General features: G+C 44.0%; 1 protein-coding gene across 4 annotated transcripts in view; it reads right to left on the bottom strand.

Annotated features, from left to right (window-relative positions):
- The window catches only part of dcc (DCC netrin 1 receptor), a 496426-nt gene that overhangs the window by 337226 nt on the left and 135643 nt on the right, over positions 1 to 23557 (bottom strand). For all 4 annotated transcript variants that reach the window (XM_079658229.1, XM_079658231.1, XM_079658232.1 and 1 more), the window contains exons 3-4: positions 7210 to 7497; positions 2818 to 2968 (exon numbers count right to left, since the gene is read on the bottom strand). In XM_079658229.1, the coding sequence (XP_079514355.1) occupies positions 2818 to 2968; positions 7210 to 7497 (439 nt within the window). The remainder of the gene's footprint in view (positions 1 to 2817; positions 2969 to 7209; positions 7498 to 23557) is intronic.

The following is a 23557-nucleotide window of genomic DNA, read 5'->3' as shown; positions in this document are numbered from 1 at the left end:
TGCAAAATAGCCATTATATACAGTATTTAATGAACTATTAGTAGATAATAACGAGTAATGAATATACTTTATAAAGATCTGCAGGTAAATGTTTAGTCTTCTCAAGCACCAACTATTAAATATCTCTCCTGATTGTTGGCACTTGACAATCACCTTTCCCTGAATTTGACTCAGGTATAACTAAAGTCTGATTTAAGGGTTGTTTATATTTCACATCATTAATCAGAATGTGGTCTAGTTAATAAAACATAATATCAAACATAATATTACTATTGAATTTATTGTGAAATAAATACACACAGCATACAATGCCATAATAACTTTGTATTATTAGTGTAGGACACTTATGTATGTATAACATCTGAAGATGTGTAGTTTTATTCATGTTTTCACATAATTTTACAGGATATTGCTATATTATTTTTAGTGGTGGGCCGTTATCGGCGTTAACGTGCTGCGTTAACGTGAGACTCTTGTCGGCGATAAAAAAAAATATCGCCGTTAATCTATTCTCAAAGTTGGGTTGGGAGCTGGGTCTATACTACGCAAGCGATGATGACTTTCACCTTGATAATTTAGCGCGGATGTATACCTAGCCGAATTGCACTGTAGGGGGCGAGATCGAGTCTTTGACCTGTGTTTCTTCTACTGTCTATGGATCTGACCCCGGTCAAATCAGCCACATTAAACGTGACATGCTAACATGGATACAGCAGGAATGAAGCCGCGGGGTTTGCTTCAGGGGACATTTATTTTTAAGAAGCTTCCCGATGGAAACCTCGACGAAAATAAGGTTGTTTGCACCTTGTGCAATGCGGAATTAGTTTACTGTAGGAGTTCATCCAGTCTCAAGTACCACCTAAACGCAAAGCATCCCTTAGCTAATGCGGAAGATGCCGGGCCGAGCACTGATGTAGCGCGGGGGAAGACTCGTCGTCAAACAACTATGTTTGAGTGCAACCGAGGCAAGCCCGTCAGCACAGCTCTATCAGCCAAGCTAACTAGTCTCCTCGCTCAGTGGATTGCCACCAGCTGCAGGCCCATTAGCGTGGTTGAAGATGACGGGCTCGAGCTTGTTCTCCAGGCGGCCACAGGTGACCCATCTTACAAACTGCCTGCGAGGCGAACTATCATGAGGAGAATACATGACCAGCACGCAGAAGAGAAAGCTACGAAAGTTGAGAAGATGGTAGAGGCGAGGTCTGTAGCACTGACTGGGGACCATTGGACGTCCGTTAACAACGACAACTACCTCGGCGTTACAGTACACCTCATCGATGCTAGCTGGGAACTTCACTCCTTCGCTTTAGGTATGCTACGTTATGTCATTTTAAATTACATAATTTAATTTTGTAGCCTTTTAATTACCACCACGTTATGTTTGCTTCTTGATAATTGCTAGTTGTTTACTACTAGTAGTGAAATTATTCTAATTTACTTTGTCTGTCTTTGTCAGTTTGTGATGCATTTTGGAAACTGGAGATGAGCCCCTGGTCTAATGCACCACCTGGCTTGAGAAACCCGTTCTCAAAGACTTACTTTTAGTCATTATTTGGGTAGCACACATATTCTGAATGCCTTCGGCAGAATTCAAATGAGCCATTTTAATCTAGATTAATCTAGATTAATTCCAAGAATACAGTGAGATTAATCTAGATTAAAAAAATTAATCTATGCCCACCACTAATTATTTTACATGTTTTACTTCTACATATTAATATCTGATTTGCAGACGGAAAGGTATATCCGTCATTTAATGGTAAGCTATTGAAATTCTGATTCCATAAATGTGTCTCCCATAACCCAAAACCCCTGACTATTCTCTCAACTCAGTATTTACATTCTTAAATTCAAAGAAAATTTGAAAACGACAAGTCCCTGTCTATTAGCTGTGCACCGTTAACTGCACATGTTTTCGGATTTCACATCGCATAAACACCAAATCCCAATGTGCATTGCGGCAAAAACATCCAAACACCGAGCTGAGGAGCTTGCCTACGTCTGTTTCTGGTATTGGTTATGACGGATGTATTTTGTTATACACACATTCCATCACATTTTAATTTGAATTTACATTACAGTATTTCGTGATGCCTTCTAAAATGTTTTTAAATCTAACTAGGGTTCTAGTTGAAGAGTTTGTAAATCAACATGAACCCAAGCTGTTGCCTGGCAACACAATCGCACAACGTCACGGCCGTTAACTCCACATTCACAAACATGGATTAACATCAATTTAATACATTAATGTAGCCTTTGTTTCTGCTAAAAGATGTGTCGACCAGCTGGGGCAACAAAAAAATCGGCGAAACCGAGAGTGGCTATTTTTTTAATATTAATATTGACAATAACAACCGACCGTCGTGGTAGAGCATTTGCTTGGCATTCCGGGTATTTCTCCACTGGTTGGGCCATGTTAACAATACCGTGTAACTGTCATGTTTGAAGGGACGAAATTGGGACATCTTCACGTCTCCCAGCATAGTAAATCGTCCCATGTTCACGTCTTGCCGTGATACCAGGTTGGCCAGGACGCAATTAGGGGTTTGGTGCCTTGCTCAAAGGCACCTCGGCAGGGCCCAGAAGGTGAACTGGCACCTCTCCAGCTACCAGTCCCCTCCGTGTTTTTTTTGTTCAATCGGGACTCGAACAAAACAGTACCCATTGTATATAATCATTGTTGGTTTTGGTCTGTTCAAGGCATTTATCAACAATAAGAAAAGATAATTAATTATCACTGGACTTATGTAAATTACTGGGCCCGTTTGGCTCAACAGGGTTCTACATGGATAATGTTATGAGTAATGACAGACAGACCAGCTCTGGATCATCTCCTCTCCTCTCCTCCACTGGATGCCTGGAGTCGGGTATCCAGAAGCGGAACATTCCAGCACGGCATCGGTTCCCAGCAGAGCCATGACCTTCGACGGACGCTGGAGGAACTGGAGGTTCCTGCTCACCCCCGGCTCTGAGAGGAGAGAGAGAGAGAGAGAGAGAGAGAGAGAGAGAGAGAGAGAGAGAGAGAGAGAGAGAGAGCGAGAGAGAGAGAGAGAGAGAGAGAGAGAGGTAATTTTAATACAATTTGCCAATAAATCTGCTGCTATGACAGACTCCACTCTCACAGAGGATCAGTGGGTCTCACTGATGTTGGGGGATTTTCTCCAGTAAATGACTGCATGCTGTAGCACAGACACCCTGTTTCCACAGATGTGAACAGTGCCATTTACTCGTCTTTCTTCTCTTGTGTAACTTAAAGTGTAACTCCAACAGACAGCCACTCATGTACTTCCTTTGTTGATGTGGTCGCTGTCCTTGGTGCTGAAAGGAGAGGCTTACTAGGACCGAGTTGGAAAGCTAATCAGTACTCATGAATGAAAACACAAATTCTGTAAAGAAGGAAGCTGCTAAATGCAAGGATGATAACCAAAAGCACACAATGAGATATTGCATATGCATGAAGAAGGTCAGCAAGACAGAGAGAATTAAGCTGTCAGCCTGAAAATATATAGCGCTGATTGGAAATAAATAAAAAAGAGATAGAAAAAGCCTCCAAAATTCAATATTCACAGTCATAGTGACATATAGGTAATAACTTGTCAAAAATAATGGTTTATTTTGTCACCTGGGCTTATCATGTTGAGAGCATGTTGTAAGGATGATATGAGTAGAACATCAACATGGTAGGTGTGTAGTTTAACATCATCAGGGCTTTCATCAATGAAAAGTAGCATTAAACACGGCCTGGACCAATGTGACTGTCCATCTTTAAAGGTGTTTGCGCCTGAACAAAGGTTTTAGACACATTTTGACCAGATGATTGTCCTAGTGAGGGAATTCCCAAAGTAATTGGGATTACTCCTCGGGGGACTATTACATCATCATCACATGTCACTTGTTAGACGCTTTTATCCAAAGCGACTTACATACTCAATACTGTGAGCAATCCCCACAGGAGCAATTTGGGGTGAAGTGTCTTGCCCTGGGACACAACGACATGCTGACTGCAGTGGGGTTTGAACCTGTGCCCCGCTGATCCGAACACCAACGCACAAGTCCACTGCACCACACGCCTCCATATGTTGGAACCACATTTCATGGTAATCCATCCATGGATATTGTGATGTTTTCCAGTGGACTGAATGGAGGTTACTGAAACCCTGGCTGTAGGAAACAAGAAATAAAAAGTGCTCTTGCATGTTAAAGTCCAACGTTCTGTTGACATGCATCTGTTGAACATAACCAGCTTTTATTCAGGCATTTCGAAAACAATTCTGATTATGTAGTTTTAGTTTTACTTCACTGCTAACACAGATGGATAACACTCATTAAGCCATTCAGTCCAACATTTTCCAATCTTGTGAAACACCATGATAACAGAAGAATGAGCCTGATCCCAAAGCATAAATATAATATAAAGAGCCAAGAACTTCAGTGATTAACTTAACATGTTCTTAAACTGTTCATCCCTGAGCCTGGTGTTCAGGTCTCAGGCTCGAAAATGACATTCCCAGAACAAATGACCATATCTTCCCTTCTAAAAGGGTTAAATTAATAATCTTAAATAAAAAAAGAGATAAGCCTCTTGCATTTCTAACTTTTGTTGAAAAAATAATAATACAAACCTCCAGTCTGTCTGTGGGCGTGTCTGCTCTGATTAGATGATGTCGCTCAGGTGTGTGGGCCCAATCTGCCCAGCTACACCATGGTCACCAACTGCAGCACTGAGTGCCATTAAGAATGCATTGAGGATTATATCTGACAATTTTGCCACCTGTTCAAAAACTATGGCTCCTATAAATAAATGAGCAGAAAGTGAGCATCAGGGAACCCCAATTAACTGATATATGTTTTTTTTTTTTTTTTTGTGTAAAATGTGAAGATGGGAGCAGTTTGTCTAAAGTGGACTTCTCTCTGTTCTGAAGAAAGTTCTGGTCAAATTTAACATGGGAGTCTATTTGAAGCTAGGTGGACTTTTTGTCACTCAGATCATTATTGGGCCAGAACGGTGGGTCCGTTAGATATGATGAAGGCAATTGAGCAGGCCAGACTAATTATGCTCCTGAAATCTTTTGAAATTATTTGAATAGAGTGTATATTTTGGCTCTGAGAGCAGTTTTAATAAATATTTCCGAAGATTTTTAAGACTCTCTACACTCTAAGTGATGATGTCACGCACTCTAGCCCTGAAAAGTCCCTCCCATAGACAACCATTATAAAATCTAAAACAGCCTGAAATTGGACCAAAACTTAAACGTTGATAAGTCAAAAACCGGAGAAGATAGGAAAAATCTGAATAACAAGTTTTATAGCTGAAGATCTTGTGATCATTTTAAAGCCAAAAGTATGTAGAAGGAGAAGCATTTGGCGTAAGGTGTAGTTAAAGAGGATTTGAAGGCTCTTCCCATTGACTTCCATTTTAACAAAAATTGTTTAAAAAGCTGAATATTTCAAAAAAGTTGAAGGTTTCCCATCGATTCCTGAAAAGGCTGAATGGTTTAATATTTGAACAGTTTCTGTAGCTGAAAGTAAGCTGAAGTTATGGAGAGCCAAAGTATTGGCTGAAATAAGATGAATCGGAAGAATAAAGAATCCAAGAACCATAGTGGAATGCTGAAAACAGCATTCACACTAATAAGTACCCTGTATCAAGATTGATGCAAAACAAGTGAAATTTGACCTTTTTAGAGAGGTTTAGCAAAAAAACAACAATTTTGGGGTCATTTGGGTGGATTTGACCTATCTCTGGCCCCCCTTGGTCGATTGACATCTCTTTCTAACCGTCAGAGCCAATGAAATTGGGGGAAAGTTCCCCATACACACACAGCTTACCAAATAAGGAGTGAGAGAGAAGCGTAGAAAAACAGGAAGCTGCGTTAACCTCTGGTGGCTACCATTAGCAGCTAATTTTTCTTCTCCGATTTTTGCATACAAATTGAGTTATGTGACAGACACATTGCTATAACCTATGGATTAACCTTCAGCCGCGTTTTCTCTCGTTTTAATGCCATTGAACACGACTTTTGATCAGAATAATAGCTAAGGTGAGCATATCTCCGTGTTTTGCTTCCTAAAGCTACTCGTGTGTTGTCTGTATTTGCTTCCCCTGTCACAAGTTCAGATTGCTCAGTGATGATCCTTATATTTCTAAAATCTGTGGACTCTCAGGATGTTATCTAAGCTTGTTTGTGCAGATCCAATAAGTATATCGATCGGTATAGCTAGAGTTCTGTGCTAACGGCCTTAAGATTGTTTCGCTCGTAGCTAATTCAGAGGCTCGGCGCTAGCTTTGTGGGTTTAAAAAAAAAAAAGAAAAGCTGAGTTTCTTCCCGTTACATGGATATAAAACAGTCATAGTTTATTGAATATTAAGATGCCCTCAGAGTCTGTTTCCTGCAGATCCCGCGTTTTCCCCGCGATTCCGGGTTACCGGTGTAGAAGAGGTTAAGATATTCATTGCTATTGGGATGTTCAGAGCATTCCATGGAATATAACAAAAAGTGCATCTTGAGCCGGTTTCTCAAACGTACCTACCCCACCTTTAAACTATATTTTGATAATATCCTAACATTTTAATACATTTTTATGTCTCAACACCTAAATATGCAACTTATGTCACTTCGTTTTCTTTAATTGCTGCTTTTAATCTTTTGCCATGGACGTGTACTTATTTTTCTATATTATTATATATTATAGCTTATTCTTTATTACTGCATGCCTTTTTCTACCTACTATGCCACTTTTGCTGTAACTCAGTAAATGTCCCCGCAGCGGGACTAATAAAGGAATTCTGATTCAGATTTATCGTAGCAGAGAGGCTCCAAACCCTGAGGCACCGAATCTACACCATGAGAGAGAAATTCTGTACACTGAGACACAATACTGCTTGAGGCTCTGCTCTTTGATGAGAGATGAATGGAAGTATCTGGACATGATATACAAATGTATGTTAGTATGTGTGGTATGGAATGTCAGTGCTCAATATTCAGATCCTTAACTTAGAGGATGTACTTATTGTACCAAATAAAAAATGTGGAGATCCTTCGGTGAAAATGTTACTTAGGTAAAGCTAACCAATGCAAATGTAATTATACTATAACACAGTATATGCCATCAGAAGTTAATATTATTCATGCTTGGTTGTAAAGGCAGAGTTCGGCTGTTGTTGTTAGTTAGTTACACACTGAAGTACACAGAGTATATGTCAGGTACCTGGCAGCACCCGGAGCTCTGCGTCCGTCCCGGTCCTGGTGCTGCCCGGGTTGTCTGCAAGACACCGGTACGTGGCAGAGTCCGGCGGCTGGACGCGGCTGACCTGTAGCGAGCCGGACGGCAGCACCGCCAGGCGAGAGTCGGGGTCAAAGGTCAGTGCTAGGTCCTCCCGATTCTTCTGCCAGCGGATGATGGGCGTGGGGTCGCCTGAGACCTCGCAGCGCAGCAGGGCCGTGTCCCCCAGGTACGAGGACACGGACTCCGTTGGGACGACCACCTTCAGCGGACCTGCAGGGAGACAGAGGTGTCAGTAACAAAACATGGAGTATCCATAGAATTCACTCAGCGTATATATTATTATATATTATAGTATACATATTGTTTTGGTTGTTTCGTTGAGTCCTCGCCTGAAGCCTACCATTACACTGCATTGAGACTTGGATTTGGAGAAAACAGTGCCAACAGTCAAATAGTGATAACACCAAGCTATATCTATTCAAACAAATATGAACAAAGCAAAACAGGTTTTTATAGCAATGCCAGGATCAATGGATAAGCATTTTAACTGTGGAATGGACTCATCAAGAAGAAAACTTCATGTTTCACTGAAGAATCTTTTGGCACCTGACTGCTGAGCCATGTCTCAGCTAGATAAATAGTTATAATGTGTATCGTTCCGACCGGCCTAATAAAGGTGGTGGCGTTGCCATTTATGTTAAGAATAAGTTCAGTGTATCCACATTAGTTTCCAAATCTATCAGTAAGCAATTCAAATTTTTAGCCTTAAATATAGAAGTGGCAAAGGGGCAACAGGTCATGGTGGTGGGCTGTTACAGACCCACCTCAGCTGCCAAGGACTCCTTGTCTTCGCTAGCAAATCTTTTATCGCAGCTAGACTACAAGGAAATAGTGCTACTTGGAGATTTTAACTGGGACTGGTTAACTGCAGTATCAGAGGATTTTAAAAACCTTTGTATCTCTTTAAATGTTACTCAGATTGTTGACATTCCTACTCGCCCTAACATTAAGTCCCCAAATAAATCCTCCCTAATTGATCTCATTCTAACTAATGTTCCCTATAAATACTCATCTGTGGGAGTATTTGCGAATGATGTGAGTTACTACTGTGCTGAAGCCACAATTAGGGACACAAAAGTCCTAAAGGGTAAACCTTGCATTATCAGTAAGAGAGACATAAAACATTTTGTGGAGCAGGTTTTTGTACATGATCTGTTTGGTTTTCTGCTGAACTGTCCAGTCTCCTTCATGAGAGAAACAAAGCCTGGGCAAAGGCTAGGAAATCAGGCTCAGAGGTAGAATGGCTGCGTTTTAGGCAGCTAAGAAATAGCTTCACTTCATATGTCAAAAGTGCTAAATCGAAGTACTATTTGTCAGTTACCACAGAAAACCTAAATAATCCTAGGAAATGTTGGAAAGCCATAAAATCGATATCCACTGGTTATATCCGTAATGAGCTACCTCCTTGCCTTACCACATCATCTGGCTCTATATCAGACAGGGCCACCATGCTAAATTGTTTTCATAAGCATTTTGTGTCCTGTGGCTCTCTGTTTGATTCTGTCACTAACTCTGCTTCTGTGAACACCCCAATCCGTGACTCTGAACAATGTGGTCTGGAAAACCCTTTCAGTTTTACTCCTTTTACTGTTAATGTTGTTCATGAAGCCTTATCTAAGCTAGATCCTAAGAAACCGGCTGGCCCGGAAAACGTAGAAACTTTCTTTTTTAAAGATAGCTGCAGATTTTATTGCTCTTCCTCTCACTACTCTTTTTAACCTCTCCCTCAACACAAATGCAATTCAAAAAATATGGAAGTCAGCGTATGTCTTGCCTCTACTAAAAGGAGGGGAGGCAACTATTTTAAATAACTATAAGCCAATCTCTAAATTGTCAGTTCTGGCGAAGGTGCTCGAACGCCTAGTGAGTGAACAAGTAAAGGAGTTTTTATGTAAAAATGACATCCTGTCTAAACATCAGTCAGGCTTCAGAAAGCAACATAGCACCATCACTGCAACAATGAAAGTGGTGAATGACATTACGAGTATCTTAGATAATAAGCAGAGTTGTGCAGCTCTGTTTATTGACCTGTCCAAAGCGTTTGATACCGCAGATCATCGCATCTTAAAGCAGAGGCTACTCAGTATTGGCATATCCAGCCATGCAGTGGGGTAGTTTGTGAACTACCTCTCTGAAAGGTCCCAATGTGTTCACTTTGATGGGCTGTCTTCTGAGTGGTTAAACATTTCTAATGGTGTACCACAAGGTTCTGTTTTAGGTCCACTTTTATTCTCCATATATATCAACAGTTTAGGTGAAAATGTGAATGAAGCTACTTTACATTTTTATGCGGATGATACCGTGATGTATTGTGCAGGTCCCTCCATTAAGGAGGCTGGTGTTAAATTACAGGCTGTTTTTAACATTATTCAGACTCAGCTCGCTGAGCTTCAGCTTCTTTTAAATGTTGATAAAACCAAGGTAATGCTATTTTCAAAAGCTAAAAATACACCAGAGCCTGTTTTAGATATTGTTACTATGCAAGGACAAGTACTTGAAGTGGTTACCTGTTATACATTCCTAGGTATCTGGCTTGATGATTGTCTTACTTTTAAACTTCATGTCAATAATCTGCTTAAAAAACTGAGGGTTAGGCTAGGTTTCTTTTTCAGAAACAAGTCGTTTCTCGCTTGAGGCCAGGAAAAGGCTAGTCACTGTGACCTTTTTACCTGTGCTATGGTGATTTGCTGTATATGAATGCACCTGCCTATTGCCTGGACAAGTTAGATGCCGCCTATCACAGCGCACTGAGATTTGTCACTAATTGTAAAGCACTTACTCATCACTGTACCCTGTATGCCAAGGCAGGTTTGCCATCACTTACTGTACGGAGGCTCAGTCATTGGTAAACGTTTATTTATAAAGCTTTGTTGGGTAAACTCCCGTATTATATCTGCTCTATGATAACACAGAGAGTTGCAAGCAGCTATTGTCTGATATCGCATGATGTAGTATTGTTAGATGTGCCAAGAGCAAGGAATGTCTTAGGTAAGACAGCTTTTATGTGCGCAGCTCCACTTGCTTGGAACAATCTTCAGCAATAATTGAAACTGAGCAATCTCATTCCTCTGCATGTTTTTAAAGCTAGGCTAAATGAAATGCTCGTTGATACTATGGGCACTTGTAAATGTCTATAACTATGTAAATGTATCCTGTAAATATAATGTATGATGTCCTTTATTGTTTTATGTTTCATGTGGAACCTATATGCTGCAGGTCTCCCTTGAAAAAGAGATCTATGATCTCAAGGGACCAATCTGATTAAATAAAGGTTTGAAATGAAATGAAATGAAGATAGATACAGACGTTCCAAAAAAGGCATGGCTGAGAGTCACAAAATGGAAACGGAAGATTTAAATGAAGTCCCTTTTGAATCGTAACACAAGCACTGACATTCAGACTTGGTATATAAACATTAATAATAATAATAATAATAATAATAATAGATGATATTTTTATAGCGCCTTTCAAGGGACCCAAGGCCGCTTTACATGGTGAACAAACAAACAAACAAACAAACAAACAAACAAAAGGGGCAAATAATAAAGTAAAAACATCTAATAAATAGCAGTAGGAGTGGAAGCAGGGGGACTGTGATGGGTTAGCCTGTTGAACCCCATCCCTGTTTTTCAGGTCTCATGCTCGAAAATGACATTTCCAGAACAAATGACCATAACTACACTTCTAAAACGGGAACATTAATAATCTTTTTTCTCAAAGTAATGCTAAACCTGTGAGTTGGATGTAGAAAAGTCAGAATCAATATAGATGTTTTTTATTAAAAAAAAAATTCCGATTGAACATAGTAAAAAACTGTGAATTATAGTGTCTGTTCAAAAATTATTTTGTACTTATAGTGAAAACTACCCTTGGATGATGGTAAGGTAGACTAAAAGCTTTAGGAATCCAAAGTAAAACATATAATAAGTACCCTGTACCAAGATTGATGCAAAACAAGTGACATTTGACCTTTTTAGAGAGGTTTAGCAAAAGAAACTCCACCTCTGAGGTGATTTGGGTAGAAATGGGCGTTTTTGCCGTTTCTCTGGAACCCATTGGTCGATTTTGATGATTGACATCTCTTTTTAACCGTTCGAGCCAAAATAATCAAAGGGGAATTTCCACATACACAGCAACGTTACCAAAAAAAAGTGGGGGCTTTGCGTATGCAGTTTTCCGTAAAGCGAAACCTAGGTTTATTGCTTATGGATGATCAGAAATCATTTCAAAGTGACACAGACACATTGGATTAACCTATGGATTAACCTTCAACAGCGTTTTTAGCGTTGTAATGCCATTGAAGACAACTTTTGATCAGACAACGACTAAGGTAAGACATATTCCCCTTTTGGCTACCTAACGCCACGTGTTTTGATGTCTGTTTTTGTTAATATTGTCACGAGTTCTTATCATGGAGTGATGATATATATACCCATCGATTCTGTGTCTTCTCACAATGCTAATCGATGGGTTGGATGTGCAGTTACGATAAGTAATAAGGGTGTTATGAGTGAGTTTCTGTGCAACCACCGTTGCAGGGAAGCAGCATCTCTGCAGGAAGTGCATTCCAGATTGTACTATTGGGAACAGTGTGGAGCTAGTATACTATATACAATATACAGAATTGTCCGTACTGTACTGTACTGATCTTCACTGTACTGTACTGTACTGAACTTTACTGCACTGTACTGTACTTTACTGTACTGAACCGTACTTTACTGAACTGTACTGTACTTTACTTTACTGAACTGTACTGTACTTTACTGTACTGAACTGTACTGTACTGAACTGTACTTTACTGTACTGTGCTGTACTTTACTGTACTGAACTGTTCTTTACTGTTTTTTACGGTACTTAACTGTTCTTTGCTGTACTTTACAGTACTGAACTGAACTGTACTGTACTGTCCTGAACTATACTGTACTGTCATTATCTGAAGTGTACTGTACATAATTGAACGAAACTGACTGTTGTGTACCGAACTGACAGTTTCTTTACTGCTTATTGTTTATTGCACTTTCAAACATTACTGCTGTCAGTACTAATGGAGCTAATTTGTCAGAAACAAAGCGCCCACGGTAGCAAGAAGAAGAAGAAGAAGAGGTGAGCGAGAAATAAATAGACAACAATGCTACAGAATAAAGGTGAGGCACAGCAGGGGGCAGAGCTGTGAGCAGCAGGAGGAGGACTGAGAGACACACACAGAAAAAAGAATACACACAGACACGATCACAGACACACCGACTGGGGTTGGTACTGTAACCCAGCTTCTATGAGTATAGGTGCAGCCATCTAAGGCTATCGCTATTGGGTAATCCCACTGCACGTGTGCAGCACTGACAGACTTAATCCACGCCCGTGGGCCCCACCTACGGACTCACTTCCGTATAAATAGGAAGTAGTCCCTACAATCTGCTCCCACACAAACAGCTTTTCTTCAGCTATTCGCGGAACCATTGGGGCCCGAACCTTAGAGGGCTGCGCCTATACTTATAGAAGCTGGGTTACAGTACGTAACGCCGGGTTACGTATTGTAACCCTTGTTAGATTAGCACAGGCGGAGCCCTCTACTGGACTCTATGGGTACTACCTTATCATGCAAGCATTCACCTACTGAGATTTCTATAGAAGTAGCCGGCCCCGGGGCGGGCCTACCTGAATGCGTGCGCATCTCACTTCCGTATAAAAAGAGGTCCCGCCTCCAGACCATCATCCTTCACCACTCCTCAGCGAGCGGTATAGGCCAGACAGTGCCCCAGGGTAGAGGGCTCCGTCTGTGCTAATATAACAAGGGTTACAATACGTAACCCGGCGTTATATCTCTCACAGGCTCCACCCTCTACTGGACTCTATGGGTACAGTGGGGTCATCCTGCCCCCGAAGCACACAAACAGCTGTTCAGTGCGTCTCAGGGTAGCTGTGCGCTATACATAACATGCTAACGCGCGCACCGGGCAGAGGAGGTGTATTTTAGCTTCCCTGGCCCCACCATGAGTTGGAAGACTAAATCCCCCCAACTGAATAGCCCTCGACCTGAACGCAGTCTTTAGGCTCTTGGGCACAAAGGAGGGGTTCGGTCTGAGTGTCGACCCGCTCCGGTCACCCCAAATCAGTAAACAGCTCGGGTGCACCGTCAGAGCGGTTAACTCGGACACTCTTTTGGCTGACGTTAAGGCAAGTAGCAACGCTGTCTTCCACGACAGTGCTTTCAGGGAGGAGAGCTCTAGAGGCTCAAATGGCTCTGACTAGAGCCTCAAGCACCAGCGGCAGGTCCCACTGCGGGGTGGAGGCGTGCACTACTGGGCGCAGCCTCCTGACCCCCTGTAAAAACCGCACCATCAGTGGATGAGAAAAGGCTGACCTGCCTTTGAATTCCTCATGACAGGACGAGATGGCTGCTGCATACACTTTAAAGTAGAATGAACAAGTCCTCTGTCCACCAATAACTGTAAAAAGGACAAAATAGAGCCCAACTCACAATATAGGGGCTCTATTTTCCGCTCCTCACACCATCGCTGGAATCCCAGCCACTTCGGCCTGTAACAGGCTGTGGTGGATCCTGCTCTAGCTGCCTGGATAGACTGAATAACGCTGTCAGACAATCCACCCTGTCTCAGCCTGTCCCTCTCAGGAGCCAAGCCTGGAGAGGACGGCCCAGAGTGGGTAACGCCCCGATTGCACCTGCCTCTTGAGACATCGCCCCCCAGAACTGGGGAATCGCCCAGAGCTGGCCCACCTTCATCTGAGTCATCTCTGAGTACCATGGAGCCCAAGCGATCCGGCGCTACCAGAATGACTGCCAGATGTTCTCGCCTCACTCTCCCCAGGAGAGGGAGAATGAGACGCAGCGGTGGAAAGGCGTATAGCAGCTTCCTTGGCCATGGCTCGTGTGCAAACGCGTCCACCCCTAAAGGCAGCCACCTATAGCCCTCTTCAGGCAGGTCCCTCCCCATCCTGTTCCTGTGAACACTGGGATGTAGGAGGTTACCCGTCCCAGTGGAGACCCCCTCCGGAGGCTCCCGGGAGACCCACAGAACCGGAGGTTGCCCTCGAATGAGGGGGGGATGGTCACCAGCCGCCGTTTGTGCCTCTTGGGATCCAAACACAAGCTGGAGAACCACCTTTGCAGGCGGCGCATATGCACTAACCCCTGCGGGACCACAATGTGAGCAGCCGTCATGAAACTCAAAGTCTGCATGACAGTTAAAGCTGGCACTGTCGCCCCCTGTCGCAGCCTGTGCACCCCCCGAAGAAGGGACGCACTTCTGCTCCCTGACAGGGTGGCGGGTAGCGCGCCTGCATCAAACACCACTCCCAACTACAACGCCTGTTGGTGAGGTATGGGGGTGCTCTTTTTTTCAACTGATCGCAAAGCCTAATTTGGTTAGGTGTGTGATCAATTGTGCTTTGCAAAGCATTGCCTGTTCAATGGACCCGGCCATGACTATGAGGTCGTCTAGGTAAAAGAAAAACTCATGCCGTGGGGGCGCAGCGGTTGAAGCGCATTGGCCACATATTTACTGAACGTGCGTGGGGATAGGGAGTAGCCGAACGGTAATCTGTTGTACTCGTAGGCTATCCCCTGGAAGGCAAAACGCAGACACTTTCTGTGCTCCGGAGCAATTTCCACATGAAAGTATGCGTCTTTCAGGTCGATGGTGGTCATCTTAATTCCCCTGTCTTCCTGAGAACCAGGAAGTACATGGAATAAAGACAATTTTCTCTGTGCTGAGGGTGCACAACAGACACAGCCTGTTTCTGCACCAGAGCCTGAATCTCTGCTGAGAGGAGACCAATCTCCTCCTGGGAAGACAGATTTCCTCTCGCATGCCCATAAAAGGAGGTGGGACGCTGCAAAACTGGAGTGAATAGCCCCGTTTCAGCGTCCTCTCCATCCACTTTGTTCGTACACAGCTGAGTTTCCATTCCCCATAACTTTGTGTTAATGGACAAGCCCACAGCTGTGGGGCCGCAGCTATGAAGCTGTGATACTCTCTGGTGACCGGTTCCGCCGCAAAACTCCCTGTGAAGGGAAGATTTGCCCATGGAGGGTCAACACAGAAAGGGACGATTATTTACTGAGGTCCCTGAACGCACCGCTGTGCGCTCTTGTGTGAGTGCGCGCTCCACCATAATGGTGTTTATACCACTACGGTAAACAGCATTTAATCGGAGTCTTTATAGGCGTAGTGTGTTCTACTGAGGTCCCTGAACGCACCACCACGCGCTCTTGTGTGAGTGCGGGCTCCGCCATAATGCCGCCTTTACCACTATGACAAACTGCATTAATTGGAGTCTTTGCTCTAGGCGTAGTGTGTTCTCTGACAGTAATACGCCGGCCATAATGTCCCTGCATCCGCATAGAGCTCTCCTTTAGATAGCACTCCCTTCGGTTCATCCCTCTCATCTGCGCATGCCCACTAGCCACCTCCTTTACAGGATCTACAACTGGGGCAGCGAATGGGGAATTTGTAGGGTTAACATTGTGTGTAGGCCTAAGTGTAGCATTTGTGGAAACAAAAGACATTTAGATTTGGATACAGATCAACCTCATTCTTATTACAAAAAGTAGTGATCTGTACATTACACAGGGAGGAGGCGGGACTCGCCCTCTCGTCCCGGGCGGAGAGATTTTTCCCCCCCGCCAGGCCAGTCAGATCCGTGAAGACGGGCAGACCGTCCCCGTGAGTGCCGGCACCTCTCCCTTCGTCTCACCGTCGCGCTGCGCTCCCTCGTCTGCAGAAAAGCCTGTGGAGGAGCGCGCGCTGCGGTGACTCGTCTCTCTACTGAGGTCTTTGAACGCACCGCCGCGGCCCGCCCTCAGGGGAGGGGGCCGCGCGCCGTCCCCATGCCATCTCTTCGAAACTGACATTATGGGAAAAAGTGGAATTGTGAAGAGAGATCACTCTTACTCTGGGATAAATGCACTCATTCTCACTGAATGCATTTTTCCCACACACACACATCACTCTAGAATAAGAGTTTACAAACGTAAACCACCGTTCCCCTGCGGGGGTCCCTGAACGCACCGTGGCCACTCTCAAGAAGGCTGCGCGCCCACGTATTAAGCTGTATTTCCCATTCCACGGTGAAATGCATTAATCAGAGCTATTATACCAGACAAGGTGTGTTCTCTGACAACAGCACGCCGGCAATAGCGTCTCTTGAACCCGCACAGTGCTTTGACAGCACACGGTTTATTCTACTCACGTGCACACGCCCACCTGCTGGCTCCCTTTACTGGGGTTTACAGCGGGGGCGGGGAGTGTAGGACAGTGTTTCTTCCGCTGGGGATGGGCAAGAATCAGCCACGCTGCGATTACTCCTTATTCCATGAGCAAGGAGATCGATCCATAGAGCCTTTCCGTAAAGACGGGGGCTCCCAGGAGATCAACACGGCCCTCTTTGGAAAAATGCCATGCGACGTGATATCCCAGGGACATCACACGGCAGGCAGCGGCGGCGGCCTGTGATAAAGTAGGGTCGACCCTATATCATGTGAAGCCACCGAGCACCGGTCCCCGGGGGAACCGGGCCTGGGGTAAGGCCTTGCGGCCCAATAATCGCTCTGACCTGGTGAGGCGGGGGCATCTCTAGCAATGAGCGAGTAGCCCACACACCTGCCGCCATGATCATCATCCAGGGAGAGTACAGCCCTGGGCGGTGGACTTCCATGGACGCCGGACTCTGAAGGAATGGCGAACGTGAAATGGCACCGCCTCGGCCATATCCTGGTCCCCCAAACACTCGAAGCGGAGGTGGTGGGGATCTGCGCCCGCTATTTAAGCCAGGGCACGATTTAAAAAAAAACCTGTTTTCTTTCTTTCTCTTCCTTCCTTTCTCTCAAAAAATACGTCTCGGACTCAGTGTTAGGCTATCACCTCCGATCGCTGAAGAGTAAAGGATGAATGTCAGGAGGCAGGGCCTCCTTTTATACGGAAGTGAGATGCGCACGCATTCAGGTAGGCCCACCCCGGGGCCGGCTACTTCTACAGAGATATAACCCCAGTTCTATATCGTATAAGGCTTCGCCCTCTAAGGCTATCGCTATTGTAGTAGGGGTAGTGGTGGTCTAATGGATAGTGGGATGGGCTGGAGATCAGAAGGTTGTGAGTTTAAATCCCGCTAGGAACAGCACCACTAGTGTGTCCTTGAGTAAGGCACTTAGCCCTCAGTTACTCCAGGGAGACTGTCCCTGTAATTGGTAATTGTAAGTCGCTTTGGATAAAAGCGTCAGCTAAATGAAATGTAATATTGGGTTAAGGGCGAATCAGGATGTGGAGCTGGAGAGACTGAAAAGAGTCACGGGAAGCTTATAAAAGTTAACAGCATTTAATTACACAAAAGATGCGGTTGTGTACAAATGAAATTACAAGCGGAGACACTCTCCCCATGTGTTGGTCAGCCCAGGTCAGGAGGAGAAGAGATCGATTCTTGGCTTGCCCTTCCTGTTGTCATCTGAGGTCTTCTCCTATTGGCCGGCGTTGTGGGGGGCGGGTCCAATGCAATTCCTGCCTTTTTCTGTTACATCATTCTGGTGTCTGTGGTTATTTAAACATTCCCTAATAAACGTGATTTCAGCCTCAATAAATTAGTGTTAAACCCTGTGTGTTTAGGGTACAACATCACGTCATTTCACCTTCAATTCACTGTTTGAAAACGTAGCATTTCGCCACATGCTAATGCTAACCGGAAATGAAGAATTTTCAGAATAAAAGTGTTAAGTTAATAGTTAGTGTGAACTTCCGTTTTTTTCAGAATACAACTGATTTAAATGAAATACAGTGTATTTATTACGCCATATCAACAATGATTTTAATTTCTAACACACCCCACTACTACCTACTCTATTAATAACCCATGTCCATTTCGCCATGCGTAATGTAACATCACATTCAAATGAATATTCTCCATAAGGGAAAGAAGGTAGGCTAAATAGGCTACCTATCGTTAGGTAGGTAAAAAGTAGAGACCAAAGTCCCACTTGTTAAAAACGATCAAAGAGGGGGAAAAAGGCAGCTCTCTAAGTGCCGACAGGCAGGAGAGAGGGCACGCATTTGAGTCCCCGACATTACTCACTCTGACTGGACACTCAGTACTGAGTGTGTCAGAGAGGAATGGGAGACATCCCTCAAATAAAAATGAATAAAAGAACAGGGGGAAGACCAAGATACAGCAGTGCAAATGTCTTCCACTGTCATTCCTCCGTGCAACGCCGTAGATGCTGAAATTCCTCTGGTGCCGTGCGCTTGATGTTCTCCGGGGGATCCACCCCAGAGGAGACATATGCCTGTGACACAGCCTCACACAGCCAGTGTGACAGGCGTTGTGCAGACAGAGGCTGTCCTATTAAGCGCTATCTGTAATGCACAAACAGACGCTGGGCAGGGTTTCCGCTAGGATTGTTTCTCGCCGGTCAAACGTCCGGACAGAATTTATTTTACCGGACACATTTGAAACTTACCGGTCATGTTTCAATAATAATAATAAGAAGAATTGTGTAGCGACTTCCGGTTCAGCGGCCATGCTGGTAGCAGACTAACTTAACCGCTCCCCCCCAATTAATATCTAAAGCCCCTGTAACTTGGCTCTTACCTGTTTTCAGTTTATTCAAAACATAGTGGGGGAGCATAAGATGCAAAACATAGTGGGGGAGCAACTCGATTTTGGCAGAATAACAACTGGTGACTTCTAGAATTGTGTGAGTAACATTCTGTTTTTAGACTTCTCTGTTTCAGTGTGCATACTCTGTATAAATGCTCTGTAGTTGATCTGACTGAAATTGTGATTTTAAATCTCAAAACCGCTCCAGTATATGTCAAGCAGAAACTTGGGACAAGTAATTTGACTGAAACCTTAAAACTGAACTAACTGACTGCTAGGGTTAAACTTTGATTTAAACAATGCTAAGAGCTTTATTGAGTAGGTGTAACTGTATTAAGGGTTACTCATAACTTTATAACTTAGGGTTTAATGTAATTGGAAAACCATTGTGACACTGAAAATACAATAACAACTCAGGAGGGAGCCAGTCTAGATTTCCTTTTGAGGGCCACCAGCTGCAGAGAGCTAACTAATTAAAGGGGTGTGGCCCCACAGCTGCGAGAACTCAGCAATCAGGTGTCCATTTTAGGCAGCACTTTCCTGGAGCGTCAGTCAGACGAAGACTGACTAAGACATTACAGTCCTGTTGGAGTCAAAGACTGATAAAGACATTAGAGAACTGTTGGAGTCACGAGGGAGGCAAAGAGGAGGCAAATCCTACTTTGATTGAGCCAAGTATCTCTAGTATTTTATTTTATTCGTTTTTTATTAGCCCCTCATGCTATAATCATGTGCATTTTCTCCATTCCTATTTATGTGTCTTCCCGCAACTATCACTGGCCCCGTGTATCTCCTAATCGATATAACCGGCCTGCTCTCGTCTCTCCCACATGCTCCACTGAGATCCAACATCTAGTTTCAGGTGGCCTGTGGAACTGCCAGTCAGCTGTCACTCAACAGAAACTGCCCTCCTTGCTGTCACTGAGGAACTGCACACGGCTAAAGCAGCCTCCCTCTCCTCTGTCATCATCCATTTGGACCTGTCTGCTGCATTCGACACGGTGAACCATCAGATCCTCCTTCGCACTCTCCAAGAACTTGGAGTTTCAGGCACTGCACTTTCCCTCCTCACCTCATACCTCAAGGACCGCACCTACAGGGTAACTTGGAGAGGGTCCGAGTCCGACCCTTGTCAATTAACTACAGGGGTCCCTTAGGGCTCTGTTCTTGGTCCCCTCCTCTTTTCCTTGTACACAAACTCGCTTGGATCAGTCATTAGCCCGAATGGTTTTTCATACCACTGCTACGCTGACGACACCCAATTCATTCTGTCCTTTCCCCGCTCAGAGACCCAGGTCGTCGCACGCATCTCTGCTTGTCTAGCTGACATCTCTCAGTGGATGTCTGCTCACCACCTCCAGCTCAACCTTGACAAGACTGAACTGCTTTTCCTTCCGGGAAAACATTGTCCCACTCGTGACCTAACAATCAACATCGGCACCTCGATTATTTCCCCGACTCAGACTGCAAGGAATCTAGGTGTGACCCTAGATAACAAACTATATAGCTGCTACAACCCGCTGCTGCAGATACACTCTTTACAACATCAGGAGGATACGTCCCCAGCTGACCCAGAAAGTGACGCAGGTTCTGGTCCAGGCTCTCGTCATCTCACGCCTAGACTACTGCAACTCCCTCCTGGCTGGTCTACCTGCATGTGCCATCCGACCTCTGCAGCTCATCCAGAAAGCAGCGGCTCGTTTGGTCTTCAACCTTCCTAAATTCTCCCACACCACGCCACTCCTCCGCTCCCTTCACTGGCTTCCGGTAACTGCTAGAATCCACTTCAAGACACTGGTACTTGCGTACCATGCTGCGAATGGATCTGGCCCTTTCTACATCCAGGACATGGTTAAACCGTACACCCCAGCACGTGCACTCCGCTCTGCATCAGCCAAACAGCTCGCTGCACCCGAACTGCGAGGGGGACCCAAGTTCCCATCAGCAAAAACACGTGGGTTTGCTATCCTGGCTCCAAAATGGTGGAATGAGATCCCCATTGACATCAGGACAGCAGAAAGCTTAAACATCTTCCGGCACAGACTGAAAACTCATCTCTTTCGACTCCACTTCGAGCGATAGAACTATTAACAAAGCACTTGTATACTAATAAAGGACTGGCTTATCTGAAGCCAGTTGAGTAGCACTTGAAATGTTTTAACTCTATGAAACCTGATGTACTTATATGATTCTGTTTTCTTCAAGTTTGTACTTTGTTGGTCGAACGCACTTATTGTAAGTTGCTTTGGATAAAAGTTTCAGCTAAATGCAATGTAATGTAATTGAAGGATTAAAGTAGTATCATACAATGTTAATGGCCTTCTCAATCCGATCAAAAGGAGTAAAATCTTGGGTAAAATTAAAAGGGAGAATGCGGGTGTTATTTTTCTTCAAGAAACACACCTGTCAGAAACCAGACCATGCTAAACTTAAGAGAAGGGGTTTTAATCAGGTCTTCTCAGCCTCATATAAATCTGGACCTAGAAGGGGGGTGTCGGTAATGATAACAGATACGTTTCACTTTGAAGTGCAGTTTGAAATCAAAGATAAGGAGGGGAGGTACGTTATGGTGGGGGGAAGATTGGAGGGGATCAAAGTCACCTTTCTGAATGTGTACGCTCCACCTGGATCAAACTGGTCCTTCTTTAGGCAAAGTTAAGTGTTAAGTTAGGTGTTAAGTAAAGCCCAGGGCCTCATGATCTGTGGAGGAGATTTTAATGTCAGGTTGAACCCCAAGTTGGACTCTTCCCGTGGTTCCAGTTCCCAAAGTAGCTCACTGCGCAGAAAAATCAACAGTTTAATGGAGGATGCAGGTATAATAGATGTGTGGAGAGAGTTCTACCCCTCAGTTAAAGATTTTACCTATTTCTCGTCTCCCCACTCTGCATACTCACATATTGACTATTTTCTAATGTTTTACAAAGATGTGTGGGAGGCTGTGGCTCACTGGGTAGTGTGCTGGACTTCGAATCAGGGGATAGCAAGTTCGAGTCCCACTGTAGTCAGCAGGTCGCTGTGTCCCTGGGCAAGAAACTTCATCCCAAATTGCTCCTGTGGGGATTGTCCACAGTACTGAATGTGTGTAAGTCGCTTTGGATAAAAGCGTCTATCAAATGACATGTAATGTAATGTGCGTGTGGTTAAATCATGCAGTATAGGAGTAATGGACATGTCAGATCACTGTCCAGTTCAAATGGAAATAGAATTCAATTTTAAAAGGTGAGTTACATCATGGAGATTAAACTCATCCCTACTGAACGGGAAGATGAAGCAAGAGATGAGAGAGGAAATAGGAAAATATTTGGAAGATAACGATAACGGGGAGGTCTCTCCCATATTCCTTTGCATGCAAAGCGGTGCTACGAGGGAAATTAATATAGAAAACAGCTGCAATAAAGAAGAAAAATCAACAGGAACTAATTAATTTAGATATAAAATTGAAAAGGCTACAAACGGAGCACAAAGCATCATTGGACCCAAATCTTAATAAAGAAATGCAACAGCTAAAAACTCAATTAAACAATATCATATCACGAGACATAATAAAAAATGTGATGTTTGTAAAACAGAAATATTACGAAGTAGGGGGTAAATCAACCAAATTACTGGCCAATAGATTAAAAAAACAACAAGCTGAGAGAACTATATACAAGATTAGAGATCCCAAGGACAAAGGACTAAAATACGATTTGGATGATATCAGCAGCTGCTTTGATGCATACTACAAAAATGTGTACACTCAGTCAGAATTAAACAATGATGACCAAGCGGAGACTCTGCTTGCGGAACCTCCCAACCGTGACAGATAGCCAAAATAAGTCTTTAAAGGCAGCAATTACAGGTGAGGAATTGAGTAGGGCTATTTCTGGGCTCAAAATCAACAAAAGCCCTGGGACAGATGGATACATAGCTGAATGGTACAAGGCGTTCAAAGAGCCTCTAATTCCAATACTGCTTAGGGCCTTTAATTGGGTGCTCCAGACAGGGGAGACCCCCCCTCCTGGAGAGAAGCGGTAATAACTTTTAACCCCAAGCAGGGAGGAGATGGGCTAGATTGTTCAAATTACCGACCTGTGAGCCTCTTGAACCAAGATCACAAGATTTTTGCTTCAATATTAGCTAAAAGACTTGAGAAAATCCTGCCCGAAATCATTCACTTAGACCAGACAGGCTTCATTAAAATCGGCAAACTCAGGACAACATCAGGCGTACTCCACACATGGTTCACAAGATAAACCAGGAGCAAATTGAAGCAGTTATAATGGGACTGGATGCAGAAAAAGCATTTGACTCAGTTAAATGGTCATTTCTGTTGAAAACTCTGCACAAATTTCAGTTTAATAAAAATGTCATACAGACAATCAAGGCTCTTTATAACAAACCAACGGCGAGAATAAAAATAAATGGCTCCCCTTTCAGGACCCATCGAATCGGAGCGTGATTGCCGCCAGGGATGCCCGATAAGCCCTCTCCTGTTTGCGCTCTTTATAGAGCCTCTGAGCCAAATGATAAGGCAAAATTACCAAATACATGGAGTCTCGCTGGCAGGAGAAAACAAAATAGCGATGTTCGCGGACGACGTCCTTGTCTATATGACGCGCCCGGCTCACTCTCTTCCTGTTTTGCTGCAAACACTGTCAGAGTTTGGAGCACTATCAGGTTACAA

This window comes from Notothenia rossii (genome assembly GCF_949606895.1).
Source record: "Notothenia rossii genome assembly, chromosome: 11".
In the NCBI taxonomy this organism is placed as follows: domain Eukaryota; kingdom Metazoa; phylum Chordata; class Actinopteri; order Perciformes; family Nototheniidae; genus Notothenia; species Notothenia rossii.
This window is presented reverse-complemented; position numbering and strand designations above follow the sequence as displayed.